The sequence below is a fragment of the Leptopilina boulardi genome, unplaced genomic scaffold (assembly GCF_019393585.1).
Source record: "Leptopilina boulardi isolate dan_hultmark-lab unplaced genomic scaffold, ZJU_Lbou_2.1 LbouV2_325, whole genome shotgun sequence".
NCBI lineage: Eukaryota > Metazoa > Arthropoda > Insecta > Hymenoptera > Figitidae > Leptopilina > Leptopilina boulardi.
In genome coordinates, this window is record NW_026137891.1 from 2,020,718 (window position 1) to 2,036,800 (window position 16,083).

Sequence of the window (16,083 nt, forward strand, 5' to 3'; positions counted from 1 at the left end):
CACGATTAACGCATTAATATTCTTCGGAATTATTTAGAGATGACAAGAAAAAGATTTAGATGAAAGTTAGACAGCAATTTAATATAAGACTTACTTTTATTTAAACAAATTGGCACTTGTAGACTCGGAAATTGGTTGAAAAAGCGTTGAATTTTTGGCTTGAATCGTGGAAATTTTTAATACAATTTAAATTTAACACTTGGAAAATTGTTAGAAAAAATGAAATTTAATTGAACTTGAACTTGAACTTGAACTTGAACTTGAAGAAGAATTTGAGGAAGAAGTAGTTTTTTTAGAATTCTTGTGACTGTTTTTGTGACTGTTTTTTTTGACTGTTTTTTGTGACTGTTTTTTGTGACTGTTTTTTGTGACTGTTTTTTGTGACTGACTTCTCAACGGGGTTCGTATTTTTATATCATTGTCCCTACCTATTTTTAGGGATGGAACTATGTTTTAAAATAATGGGTCTCAAAGTGGAGGAAAAAGAGGTTGGGAAATTACAAGGATTGGATCCAAGGAAAGAAAATGGGGAAAAAACTGGTTAGGTCAGTGACGGTATTGGGCCCTTCAGGCCCAGCCTTGAGAGATAAGAAGTTGCGTGGGCGTACTTGAATTAGGGGAGTTTTCAAGTGGAAGGGGCTTAAAGTTTTGACCGTTTTCAAGAGATGGAGCCAAAATTCAGTTTTCCAACCAATTTCTGAGTTTTTCATAATTTTCACATTATTAATATTAAAAATTAATTTAAACATTATAAATATTAATATTATTAGTTAAAAAGTTATTAACAATAATTTTTAACAATAAAATATAATTAATTATTAAAGTTTTAAAATATAAAGAATTTTGTATACTTAAATTGTTAATTAATGATTAAAAATTAATTTGAATAATTAAAAATAATTAAAATTTATTTAAAATTGTTTAATTTGTTTGTTAATTTAATTTTTATTATAAAAGTATAGAATATTCTTTATATTTAATGAAATTATTCTAAAACGTTTGAAAAGTAATTTAAAATAATTGAATTAAAAATTAATAATAATCAAAAATGAGTAATAATAATTCAAATGTTCAAATAATATTTATAAACAATTATACACAATAATTTATCTGTGAAATAATTAATTTATAATAAAAACTTGAAATATTTTAAATAATTAAATCCAATTAAAGAAATCAAAATTAATTAAAGTTAATTAACAATAAAATTTAAACATTTAAACAATTATTATTCATTATTTATATTTAAATCACTCATTCTCATACTTTACATAAAAAATAGTTAGGTCTTGTTGTTTGCAAGAGTGCATCGGTGCTCGGGATATTTAGATAGTTACGCTAGATTATTCAACTATGCTGACTTTATTTACAGGAGATATCAGAATGATATCTTCAAAATACAATTCTTCTCTATTTTAATTTTCGGAACTGTTGATTTTGAGCTTAAGGTTTTGAGAATTTTAGACGTGTTTCAAATTTACCGGTAAACAAGTTTTTTTAGAAGTAATTGCATTTTGAAGAGAACATTCTGGTATCTTTTATTTAATTTAAGATTATTTACGCTTGTAGATAGTTTTGAAATAAATGTTCAAAACAGCGACGAAGTGTGGGAAACACTTATAATTCTAATTTTATCTAAACTAATCTTATTTAAACATTTATATACTTGAATTATACACGGGACGTTACAATGTACTCTCAACAATAACAAGCTTGGCTTGTAATTGTACAAATGAGAATTCAACATGAAGAAAAATACTCCAATAAACCTTAATTGTTAGCAGATGAAGAGTTGCTTAAAAAAAAAAAATAATTTCGATTTAACATTACGTTCCTTAATCACAGGTGCACCAAGTTTAATCTCATAATGAGAGGAAAATTTGTTTTCCGAGATTAATCAAAATTTGCTTTTGAATTAGTTGAATTTAATAAAAAAAACAATTTTTTATAAGAAATTTTTAATAAATCGATTATAAAAATTTTTTTTTTAATATTAATTAATTAAATTTTACTAATTTGATAGTAAAAACAAATTTTTCTTACTAATAATTAGTTAAATTTTACTAATTCGATAGTAACAATTTTTTTACTATTAATTAGTAAAGTTATTTAATAATTATTAATATTAAAAAATTAGTAAGTAATGATTATAAATTTTGTGTACTATTAAATAGTTAAATTTTTACTAATTCGATACCAAAAAAAACTATTTTTTTAGTATTAATTAGTTAAATTTTACTAATTGGATAGTAAAAACAAATTTGGCCTACTCTCTAAATCTGAATTAGTAAAAATGTTTACTAATTTGAATTAGTGACTCACTTTTTGCTTCTGAATCAGTAAAATTTTACTAATTATTAGTAACTTTTACTTACAATTAGTAAAATTTTATTAATTATTAGTAAGTTTTACTAACAATTAGTAAGTTTTACTAACAATTAGTAACTTTTACTAACAATTAGTAACTTTTAATAACAATTAGTAAAATTTTACTAATTCAGAAGCAAACAGTGAGTCAGTAATTCAAATTAGTAAACATTTTTACTAATCAGATTTAGAGAGTACTTTTAATTAATTAAATTTTACTAATTTGATAGCAACAAAATTTTTTTTACTATTAATTAGTTAAGTTATTTAGTAATTACTAATCAATTAGTAAGTAATTACTATAAATTTTGCTTGCTATTAAATAGTTACAAATTTTTTACTAATTCCATACCAAAAAAAAAATATTTTTTTTACTATTAATTAGTAAAATTTTACTAATTCAGAGTTAGAGAGTACTTTTAGTTAATTAAATTTTACTAATTTGATAGCAACAAAAATTTTTTTACTATTAATTATTTCAGTTATTTAGTAATTACTAAAAAATTAGTAAGTAATTACTATAAATTTTGCTTACTATTAAAAAGTTACAAATTTTTTTACTAATTCCGCACCAAAAAAAACCATTTTTTTTACTTTTAATCAGTTGAATTTTACTAATTCGATAGTAAAATTTTTTCTTTATTATCAGTTACTAATTTTACTAATTTGATAGTAAAAAAAATTTTTTTTTACAGTTATTTTGTAAATTTTTTCTAATACGAAACTAAAAAATAATTTTTTTTACTGTTAATTATACTTAAATTTTACTGATTCAAAAGCAAAAAGTAAGTCACTAATTCAGATTTATATAGAGCGAAACTGCAAAAAAATTGTTTTATAATCAAGAATACCTATAATCCATATTTGGTTATTATTTTTTCAACAAAGGGAACTTGTTCTCGAATCAAAGAATCGAATCAGTCACGATATCGATGAGTAATCCTTTTTTAGACAATAATCAAACTCCTACACTGTAAGTCAATTTTTCGTCTTAAAATAATATTCCATTAACACGTTTTTTATGGAATTAATTAATAAACAAATAAAAAAATCAAAGTAAAAAATTAAATAGTAAATTTTAAATTAGTAAAATATAAACTAAAAAAGGAAATAGTAAAATATATAGTAAAAATTTAAATAGTAAAATTAAAGTAAAAAATTAAATAGTAAACTTTAAATTAGTAAAATATAAAGTAAAAATTTAAATAGTAAAATACATAGTAAAAATTTAAGTAGAAAAATTTAAATTAGTAAAATTAATGTAAAAAATTAAATAGTAAAATTGAAATTACTAAAATATAAAATAAAAATTTCAAAAATACAATCTAAATTAGTAAAATATATAAAGCAAAAATTGAAATTAATTTCAATTTTTAAATTTTTTAAAAAAATTTTTTAAATTATAATTTAATTTAATTTATCGTGACTAAAAAATTTTCTCATGAAATTGTATATTATATCGAATGAAAAAAAGAAGAAGAGGCGTCATAATGAAAGACGGGGAAAATAATTGATAGAGAAAACGATGAGATCGATCGCCGCGAGTCCTCACGTAATGATGAAGTGAAAACGTGGCCTTTGAAGTTGAAAGACTTTTTTTTTTCTCTCTCTCGTTCAATATCGCACGTCGACAACAATTTTTGCCCATGAACAAAAATTTTATATATTATATATACGCTATGAGTCTCCATAAAAGAGGCAATAAGTTTTGGTTATATGCGTTGCTACGAAAGATGACTTACAAAGTCTTTTGGCAATTTATGACCTGGATTCACTCGGTTGGCATTCGCAAAACGTGACGAGTATGACTAACTGATTAGCGCCCTCCAAAAAACTCACTTTTTCACGTTCTTTAATTCAACATTTTTTTTTTTTTCAAATTTCTTTTTCTATTTTAAATAATATTATTATTGATATTAATTATTATTAATTAATAACTCCAAAAACTGACTATTTATTTGATTCAAATGAATTTTTATTTGATTTAAATAAATTTTTATATATGATTTAAATAAATTTTTATTTGATTTGAATAAAAAAATTTATTTACGCCAAATAAATAGGCTACTAGGCAGTGAGACAAATATACATTTATTTAACATAAATATATTATATTTGGTTAAAATAAAACATTTCTCTACACTCAGAGAAATGGTATATTTGTCTACGAGTCTACTAACTCATTTATTTGTTGCAAATATATTTTATTTTATTGAAATAAAAAATTTATTTGAGCCAAAGAAAAATTTATTTCTGACAAATAAAATTTTTATTTACGTCAAATAAATAAGTTAGTAGGCTCTGAGACAAATATACGTTTATTTAACTCAAATATATTTTATTTGGTTCAAATAAATCATTTCTCTGGGTGTAGGTGCAATTATTATAATAATAATTATTATTATTATAATTATTAATATAATTATTATAATTATTATTATTATAATTATTATAATTATTAATATAATTATTATAATTATTATAATTATTAATATAATTATTTTAATACAGAAAAAAATGAATTTTTTCGAAAAAAAATAGTTATTAAGCGATTTCAATATTGCAGGCTTTTTTTCAACTCAAAAGTGAAAACATATCATTTAGCCTTAAATATTCGATGAAAAAGATTAAAAGAAGGCTTATCTACAAGGCGAAACACGCGCGACCTTGCCGGCGTCGAAATGCCGGGCCGCCATTTTAAGCATGCGTAAATCTCTCACCATGTGAAGATATGGGCTTTTCGCGCGTCGATTGACTAACAAGTTCACATTTACCCCATATGCAATCCTACAAATTTCATTCAATAAATTTTTTTTTTTTTTAATTTTAATTTTTCTATTTTATTTTTTTTTATTTTAATTTCCAAAAAACTAAATACGTGAATTTTTGTGTCTAATAATGCAGCACCATTAAAATAGATAAAATAAAATTTCACCAATTATTTAAAAAAAAAAAAAAATAAATAAATTTGATATTATAATTAAATCGTAATAGAGTACATTTTGTAATTAATTTTGCCTTTCAGCGACTTTTTGCGTCATTATTAACGCACTCACACAAATATTTCATTATGCAAACAAAATTTCACGAATAAACTTGTTTTTAAAAATTAAAACGTAATTTATTTTTTTTAGTATTTTTTAAAATAACTATTTTTTTACTGTATGCATTTTTTTTGGCGGGAATTATAAATATGTATATATTGACGATGAAGAGTGTATTCTATAAGATTTGGATTAGAATGTTCGTTCGAGCGGGGACGAGGAACTGTTCAATTTTTCGGCGGAAGCATTTTCGAGGTCACTTGTAGAGGTTCTCATTTCATATAGTGATTAGAATGAGATTGTTTCCCATTATAGTTTTATCGTGTTTGTTTTTTCTATTTTTATAGTTTTAAATTTTTTCAAATTCAAAAAAAGTATTTTATTTAAATAATCTATTTAAGTAATAAATAATAAATAATAAATAATAAATAATTAAAATATATAAAATAGTTCAAAAATATAGATTATTAAACATTTTTGTCATTAGTAAATTTACTTAATTGAAATATATTTAATTTTATTAATTTATTCTAATAAGAAATTAATCTATTAAAACGATTAATTAATTTACGGAAAGAATGTAATTTAATTAATTAAAATATTCCATATTAATTTATTTAATTAGAATTATCAATTAATTATTAATTACATTACAATGAAAAAAAAAAAATTTATTTGATTCAAATAATCGATTACTTGACTATTATGAAATAAATATTTACTTGAACCAAATAATTTTTATTTCAATTAATGAAACTATTTGAACCATTAATTTTTGCAATTTAAAAAAAAAATTTACTTATTATTATTATTTATTATTTTTATTAATTATTAAATAATAATAGTAATAATAAAAAATAATTTTAAACAATTAATAATAGTAATTATTAATTACAGTAATTAAATGATTATTCTAATTATTAAATTTGATATTCAATTAATGCACGAATTAAATTATTATAATAAATTTGAAGTTTCCTAAATATTTTACACACTTACAATAATTAAAAATAAATATAAATAGCGAAAATAATTTTTGTTATATAATAGTTAAAAATAAAGCAATTCAAGCAAATAAGCAAAGCAAATGATAATTATATAAGGCAAGTAAAAATAAATTCTAAATAATTATTTAATTATAAAAAAATTTGTCTTCTTGCAAATTTGTTTTTTGCAAAAATTCACAGAAAGTGAATTTTATTTTTTACAGGCATATTAAATTACTTTTTTTTCCCTTTTTGCCTGAAATTTGAAGATCCTTTTTTTTCACTGAATCCCGACCTAGGTGAAAGTTGATGAGAGTAAGCAAGTATAAAAATAAACGAAATATTTTCCAATAACTTTAATTTTCAAAAATAAATTAATTTATTAATATAAAAAAATGTTTATGAAAAGATTTAGAAAAATTTTTAATAACACAAGTAAATAACTAAAAATAAATTAAACAATTACTTTTATTTATATATTTTAAGAAATTTATTTATTTATTTCCTATTTAATGAATAAAATTTTAATAAATATGCAATAGCAGAATTTTTACCAATTTCAGTGAGCAATATTCTTCAAAACTGAAATAACCAAAAAAATAACAAATTCAGAAAAAAAATTTCTATTAATTTAGTTAATTATTAATTAATTAAAAAATTAGTAATTTTTCACAAATTTCCCATATAAAATGGAAAGTAAAAAAATTTTACTGAGTAATTCGTCAATGTCAATAAATTAACGAAAAAGCAAATTTTCTTTTTCAAAAATATAAAATTTTCTATATAGCGTATACTGAAAAAAAAATTTATTTGATTCAAATATTCGATTACTTAAGTATTATCAAATAAATATTTACTTGAATCAAATAATTTTTTATTTGAATTAAATAAATTGTATTTGAAACAATATTTTCTGTATTTGAAACAAATATCATCTCAAATTATTATTATTATTTGATACAAGTAAATATTTATTTGATAAAAAAAATATTTATTTGATACTAGTAAATATTTATTTGCTACCAGTAAATATTTATTTGATACAAGTAAATATTTATTTGTTAAAAAAAATAATTATTTGATACTAGTAAATATTTATTTGATACTAGTAAATATTTATTTGATACCAGTAAATATTTATTTGATACAAGTAAATTTTTATTTAATACAAGTAAATATTTATTTGATACAAGTAAATATTTATTTGATAAAAAAAATATTTATTTGATACTAGTAAATATTTATTTGATACCAGTAAATATTTATTTGATACAAGTAAATTTTTATTTGATACAAGTAAATATTTATTTGATACAAGTAAATTTTTATTTGATACAAATAAATATTTATTTGCTACTAGTAAATATTTATTTGATACAAGTAAATTTTTATTTGATACAAGTAAATATTAATTTGATACAAAAAAATATTTATTTGATACAAGTAAATATGTATTTGATACAAGTAAATATTTATTTGATAATACTCAAGTAATCGAGTGTTTGGATCAAATAAATTTTTATTTCAGTATATCTAAAGATGCAAGCAAAAAATTAAAAATGCGCTGTTTTCAACAAAAAAAAAACGAAGCCAAAAACAGGAAAATGGAGGAAAAAGGCATATAAAGCATGTATGGCAAAAAGCATGTGCGAAAGCATTTTCGTTTTTCATTTTTTTTTTCTTTTATTTATTTTTCAATAAAGCAACAAACAAAAAAATAAGCATTTATTTAAAAAAAAAGCTGCAAAAAAAAGGAAGCTGGCGAAGCATTTTTTTTTTATTTCCTGGGATTTTTTGTTTTTTTTTTTTTTCAAAAAAACCAGGACTCACCATTCAATTTGTCGATGGCCCGATCGGCCGTGGATTGATCAACGCAATCAACAAATGCATAACCTCCACGTTTGACAAGAATTGTGGTACACGAGAGGCTGTGTTCTTGAAAAAGTTGTCTCAGGGCTGCTTCATTGCAATCCGCTGGCAAATTGCCCACGTAAAGCTTTGACATCATGCCCTGCTCAATTTTTAACGCGGCAATGGTGCTTGATTTTATATCAAAAAGGCAAAAAAAAAAAAAAAATTACCCGTTTCCAAAATCACCGTTTTTTTTTTTTTTTTAATTATTCTCTTATCGCACTCGCACCACGAGAACGCGTGACCGGAAATACTAATTTTTTTTTTATCACCGACGAAAAAAAAAATGCTCAACTCAAAATGAAAACTGTCACGAGTGAAGTTGGCAGTAACAGAAAAACGATATCAACTGTTTTTCTTGACAAAAAAAATCCACTTTTTTTTGATTTCTGTAAAAAAAAAAATTTTTGCACAAAATTTAAGTCAACTTTATTTAATTAAAAAAAAAAATAAAAATAAAAAAGTTGACGCGCACACAATTTGTTGATTTTCCTTTTTCTTGTCACAGGTGTTTCTTTTTTTTTTTCTTTTTTCTTTTCCTTTATTGTTGAAAAATTTTTCCTTTTCGAACGGGGTTGGCAGCTCTTGATTTTTCCTTGAATGTCAAAAAAGAAAAAATTTTTTCGCAGACTGCTTGATCCAAGGGGGCACTCTCACGCACTCTCTCTCCTTTCCTTCCTTCGGCTCTTCTGGCCAAAGCACGGCTGACTCTCGACGTTGTCCGGGCTTCTTCGGGACGACGCCGCGATGCGATGCAAACTCGTTTCTTCGTCTTCTATATATTTTTTTTTTGTTTTTTTTTTTTTTTTTTTTATTTGCATTCACTGTATGTACCGAGCGACATATAAGAAAGAGGGAGAGAGAGAAAATGTGGAGTCTCACTTGTGAAATTTGCGAGCGCCCAATGCCCCATTGGTCCCCATTGGCACCACGTGGTACCCCTCCTTACAATGCACCTGATTGGTGAATTTTCGCATGCCGGTTTTGCCGCTGCTTTTGCTTCTGGCTTTCTGCTTATATATACATATATCTATATATATAGGTACTAGCCTTCTGCAAAATCTAACGGGTGTTTTTTACTATGCCTTTTTTAATTAGAATTTTTTGTTAATTTCTATTTTTATTCTCCTTGCGATTATTTTTTTAAAAGAAATATTTTTTTTCTCAAAATTAATTTTGCGAAATCAAATTTCTGTTTTTTAGAAATTTTGTTTTTAGTATAAAATTATTTTTTATAACAAAGGTATTTTTTTGTTGTAATTTTAACAATTCGGAACTGTTTAGAGTCTTATTTTTACACTGAAAAAAAAAATTTATTTGATTCAAGTAATCGGTTATTTAACTATTGTCAAATAAATGTTTACTTGAATCAAAAAATTTTTATTTGAATTAAATAAACTGTATTTGGAAAAATAATTTTTGTTTTTTTAATACAAATATTTCAAATAATATTTATTTGATACAAGTAAATATTTGTTTGTTACAAGTAAATATTTGTTTGATACAAGTAAATATTTATTGGATACAAATAAATATTTATTTGTTACAAATGAAAATATTTATTTGTTACAAATAATAATTATTTGATACAAATAAATATTTATTTGATACAAATTAATATTTATTTCATAATAGTTAAGTAACCGATTATTGAAACCAAATAAATTTTTTTCCAGTGCAACAATAACAAATTAACAATAACAAGTATTTTTTTATACACGAATAGAAGAGGTTTAATGTGATAGCAAATTTTTTTTAATATTTTTTTTTTATTTATTTATAAAATTTTTAGCTAAGTTACAGTTTTAAAAAATATTATTTGTTACTCTTTTAATTTTCAATTAGTAAAAATTTAAACTAATTTGAATTAGTGACCCAATTTTTGCTTCTGAATTAGTTAAATTTTACTAATTCTATAGTAAAAAATTTTTATTTATTATTAATTAGTTAAATTTTTACTAATACGACAGTCAACAATTTTTTTTATTATTAATTAGTTAAATTCCTGCTAAATAAAAATTAAAAAAATTTTTACTATCGAATTAGTAAAATTTAATTAATAAGTAAACAAAAAATGTTGCTTTCGTATTAGTAAAATTAAACTAATTAATAGTAAAAAAAAATAGTTTTTTGTAGTAACGAATTAGTTTTTGTTTACTTTTAATTAGTTAAATTTTACTAATTCGATAGTAAAAATTTTTTACTATTTATTAATTAAATTTTTTAAAAGTAAAATTTAACTAATTAGTAGTAAAAAAATAATTTTTTTTAGTATCGAAGTAGTTTTTTTAACTATTAATTATAGTAAACAAATTTTTTTTACTATTTATTACTTAAATTTTATTAATTCGATAGTAAAAAAAAAATTTCTTACTATTAGTTAAGTTTTATTAATTCAAAAGCAAAAAAAAATTTTCTTACTAGCAATTAGTTTAAATTTTACTAATTCGACTGTAAAAAATTTTTTCTTACTATTTATTAGTAAAATTTGACTAATTCAAAAGCAAAAAAAAAAAAGTTTTCTTACTAGGAATTAGCAAAATTTTACTAATTCAGTAGCAAAAAGCAAATCAGTAATTCAAATTATTAAAAAATTTGACTAATTCAAGTTTAAAGAGTGAAAAATTAAATTTTTTTTTGTTAATTAATTAAATTAATAAATAAATAACATATATTTGTTATTTATCTAATTATCATACAAAATTTTATGCAGTCTGCAAAAATAAAAAAGTGAATAATAAAATTCAAAATGTCAGGAGTTTTAATACACCCTCTTATCATTCCATCAAAAACCTTGAAAATCTCCCGAGCTATTCAAGTGCATAGGGCATTTTTTGAAAGCTCCTAGTATATATAGGCACACTGAAGAATTTTGAATTCGAAAGGGGTTTGCCATATATCTGGTGAAGGGAAAAACCTTGAGTCGTCTCTATTTCTGTATACAGTTTCCGGTTTTCGTTGGGTCCCCTTTCGTGTTCCCCTCATTCTCCCTACTCCCGATATTTATATATATATATATATATGCTCTTTCACTCCTAAAACCTTCCTCTCCTATCTCCCTTATATATACACTCCCCTCCCCTCCTCAAACCCTTCGAACCTACTATTTTCTTACACACTCTTTATCACTCTTCATTCCCTTTTTTTTGTCCTCCTCTTCAACCCTAGACACACCCCACCCTCTTTGATACAACCCCTACCCCATAATTCCCCTGGCTTGACTCACAATAATTTTAGAAAGCGCGTGCCGGCCCTTTAGCTTCCATATATATATATATATATATGTATATAGATATATAGAATCATTCGATTGCCTCACGAGCATTTAATAATGGAAGAGTCTTTTAGAAATCTTACCAGAAATATACTTATGGGCAATTATTCATTTTAGGTTATTAGAAAAAAAAATACAAACTCCATCTTTTACACCCTGAAAAATGTTTTATTTGAACCAAATATAATATATTTGAGTTAAAAAAACGTATATTATTTGTCACACAGCCTGCTGGCCTATTTATTTGGCGTAAATAAAATTTTTTATTTAAATCAAATAAAAATTTATTTAAATCAAATAAAAATTTATTTGAATCAAATAAATATTTATTAGATTGTGGGACGCAAATATATAATTTCTCTATGGGTGTATGAATAACTTTAAGACGGTTCAATCCCTTTGACATAACCTCAAACTGAAAATTAGTTTGGTCACAATTAAAATTAATTTTAATAAATTTTCAAAGATCCTTACACTCAGAAAAAAGATATGTTTGAACCAAATGTACCATTTTTTTATATTCACCCAATTTTTTGGTTAGTTCAAACAAAATTTGTTTAATTCAAAGAAATATTTATTTGATCTAAATAACTGTTTGGTTTATTTTAATAAATTTTTTGAACAAAGAAAAAATTTGATTGAGCTAAATAAACGTTTGGTTTATGCAACCAAATGTTTGGTTAACTGTACACCCAGAGAAATGATTTATTTGAATCAAATAAAATATATTTGAATTAAATAAACAAATATTTGTCTCAGAGCCTATTAACTTATTTATTTGACGTAAATAAAAATTTTATTTGTCATAAATAAATTTTTCTTTGGGTCAAATAAATTTTTTATTTAAATGAAATAAAATATATTTGCAACAAATAAATGAGTTAGTAGGCTCGGAGACAAATATACCATTTCTCTGAGTGTATATCAATGCATTTATTTTGTTGATTTAACCAAAATTTGGTTGCTTCAAACGAATTTTTTTCTGAGTGTATTATACAATAAAAAATTGAGCTAAAATTTGCTGTAAAATAATAATAAAACATTTTCTACATAAAGTTTGTGTAATTTTTGATCTTTCAAAAAATTCACCACAATTCTGTTTATTTTAATATTTTATTTAAAAATTAATTTTATTTGATCCAACAATAAAATATTATTTTAATCAAAAATTCAACAAACAGAATAGAAACAAAACAATAATTTTATTATTATTTATTTTTATTTTTTATTAATATTTTTTATTATTTATTATTTCAAGGACCCTAATGACAAAAATTCTAAATCCTCTTCAATTGTGGAGAAAATTTAAAAAGAACAAAATTTAACAACACACCCAGAGAAATGATTTATTTGAACCAAATAAAATATATTTGAGTTAAATAAACGTATATTTGTCTCAGAGCCTACTAACTTATTTATTTGGCGTAAATAAAAATTTTATTTGTCAGAAATAAATTTTTCTTTGGCTCAAATAAATTTTTTATTTTAATGAAATAAAATATATTTGCAATAAATAAATAAGTTAGTAGGCTCGGAGACAAATATATCATTTCTCTGAGTGCAAATTTCAAATTTGTTACATTTTTGTTAATTAAGTATTTTAATTAAAAACTAAAAAACAAATTTTATTTGATCCATTAACAAAAATTAATAAAAAATTCAACAAACGGAATTTTAGAGAAACTTTTAAAGAACCAAATTTTATTTAACAACAAATTAATTTCTTACTTTTTTGTTAATTAATATTTTATTTACCAAAAAAAAATTTATTTGTTCCAACAACAAAATATTTAATAACAATTGAATAAACGGAATTATTGTAGTAAAAAAAAATCAAAATTTTATCTAGCAAACAAAATTAAATTTTGTTAAATAATATTTTTATTTAATAACAAAAAAACTATTTTATTTCATCCAATCTCAAAATATTATTAAAAATTCATACGGAAAATTGAATAGAAAAATTTTAAAAAACAAAATATATTACCATTTAATAAAAAAAATTTAATTCCTTATTTTATGTATACATTTTTTATATATTTATATTTTTTTTCATAATAAAGTACTTTGGATTTTTAACTTGTATAAATGAAAAAAAAAATTTATTTTCAGTTTATAGCAAAATCGTATATATATTGACAAAATTGTCAGTATTTTTATTTACTTCTCATTTATATTCCTCAATGTTTATAATTTATATTTTCAATATTTTCGTAATCTACTATTGTGTATTATATCATGTTAAATATAAATTTTCCATTGTTAACCGTTATAATTATTATCCGTGTTGATTTGATAAAAGGCGCATTTACAGAAATATCAATGGAAACAAGAATTACGTAATAAGGGGCGAATTATAATATGAAAATTATAAATATACTTTTCTATAGTATTATCTTATATTTCTATAAGAAATACTGCGTAGAATTTAAAAAAAAATACAGAACAATAATATATTAAAACAATAATGTTTTATATAACAAAGAATGTTTTTAACACTTACAGAGGCAAATAATGTCAATATTTATAACAAATCAATTAAATTATAACTTGAATTTAATTATAATTTAATGTATTTTTTTTTTATTAAATTTAATAATAAATTAAATTTTTTTAATTAAAATTTAATAAAAATAAATTTTTTTTTTAAATTTAATAAAAATAAATTTTTAATTAAAATTTAATTGACAATTAAATTTATACAATTAAAAATTTATTTTATTAAATAGTTATTTTTTGTTTTTTTTTTAAGCTTGAAATAAAAAAATATATCATATATAAATTCGTGTAATTTATAACCGATATATTACCAATCAATATTATAGGAGTCTGTCGGTAATTTATGATTTAGGAGAGAACTAACTTGCCTTCAAAGAAACATTTATTCCACGATGAGCAAGCAGTTCCTAAAATTTTATACTGCTTCTGTCGCCAGAGGGTGTGCAAAAAAGGTTAATGCAAATTTCTGCAATTTTATTTGAATTTTTAACAATTATTTTTTATTTTTATTATTTTCAAAAAAAAAAAATACTTTAAAAAATTGTTTTTTATCTTTTTTAACTCCAAACAAAAAAATGCTTAAAAATAATATTTTTTTGGTGTAAATAATTTTTTTTTTTTTTTAATTAATAAAAATCTATATTTAATAATTTTATTGATTATTCCATGGAGACGAAAGAGTTCCTAAAATTTTATACTGTTTCCGTCACCAGAGAATGTGCAAAAAATTTTAGTGCAAATTTTTAAAATTTTCCACTATTTAAAAAAAATACTCTTAAAATGGAACAAATATTTTTAATCTTTATTTCTTTCCAGACAAAAAAAAATATTGTATAAAAATAATTTTTTTAATGAAAATTGAAAAATTTAATTCAAAAAAAAATTAAGAATTTAGGTTTGAAAAAGATAAAAATATAAATTCTATACAATTTTAAATATATTTTTTTTTCTTTAAAGAAAAAAGATCGGAAATTGCGCGCTGCAGTTATAAATCGATGAGGATCATAAATCAAAAATAATTATGGTGAAAGTTGAGAAAATGAAATATTTTCGGCGAAAAATTATTTACCTCCAATATAGTGTCATTCAAATATATAATTGACAAAGTGATTTTTGAACAATTGAAAAATTTACCAATGATAATAATTTAAAATAGCCTGTACTAAACGACCTCTAATGAACAGTTGAAATTGTAGGTGCCAAGGGTTTTAGAAAAGACTTTTAGATTTAGGTTCGTTATTATACACTGTAAAGTAGCGCACAGCTGGTATTTTTCCCCTTCAAATAAAATTCTCTATTCCAAAACTATTTTGCTAGGCATATTGCTCCCTCTCATATCTATTCTTCAAAAATTTCAGTTATAATTTAGAAAATTTATTTCATTCTTTCATGCAAAACAATTGCATCTTAAAAATTTATTATGTAGATGAAAAAAAAAATTAATTTTTATCGCGCACTTGTAATTAATAATTAATAATTAATAATTAATAATTAATAATAATAAAATAATAATAATAATAATAATTAATAATTAGTACATTATTAATTAATTTTTTTTTCATTGTTATTATTTCCAAAAATTTTCAATCCCTTTTACATAACCTCAAATATTTATCGTCTCAGAGCCAAATAAATATTTATTTATAAATTAAATAAATTTTTATTTGATTTAAATAAAAAAAATTTTATTTATACGCTAAATAAATAGGCTGGTAGGCTCTGAGACAAATATACGTTTATTTAACTCAAATATATTATATTTGGTTCAAATAAAACATTTCTCTGCGTATATCTTCCAAAGTTTTATAAATTGAAGTTTTAATTTACAAACTTCGAAAAAAAATTTTTGTACCCCAAAAAAATCCTTTCTTTCAAACTCATTTATATGCCGACCGAAAAAAATAGAAGTTATATACCTAATCATTGTTCTCTATTCTTATTATATGAGTATCTACGTTCAAGCATCTGCTGAATAAAAAAAAAAAAAAAAAAACTTTATATA

The 16,083-nt window shown here is 21.8% G+C and overlaps 1 protein-coding gene across 1 annotated transcript in view; it reads right to left on the reverse strand.

The window, feature by feature from the left end:
* LOC127284748 (insulin-like growth factor 2 mRNA-binding protein 3-A) overlaps positions 1–9,226 on the reverse strand; it is an 81,622-nt gene extending 72,396 nt beyond the window's left edge. Inside the window, exons 1-2 of the mRNA XM_051310387.1 lie at positions 8,786–9,226; positions 8,228–8,697 (exon numbers count right to left, since the gene is read on the reverse strand). Of these exons, the coding sequence (XP_051166344.1) occupies positions 8,228–8,405 (178 nt within the window). The 5' untranslated portion in view covers positions 8,406–8,697; positions 8,786–9,226. The remainder of the gene's footprint in view (positions 1–8,227; positions 8,698–8,785) is intronic.
* Positions 9,227–16,083: the final 6,857 nt, after the last annotated feature.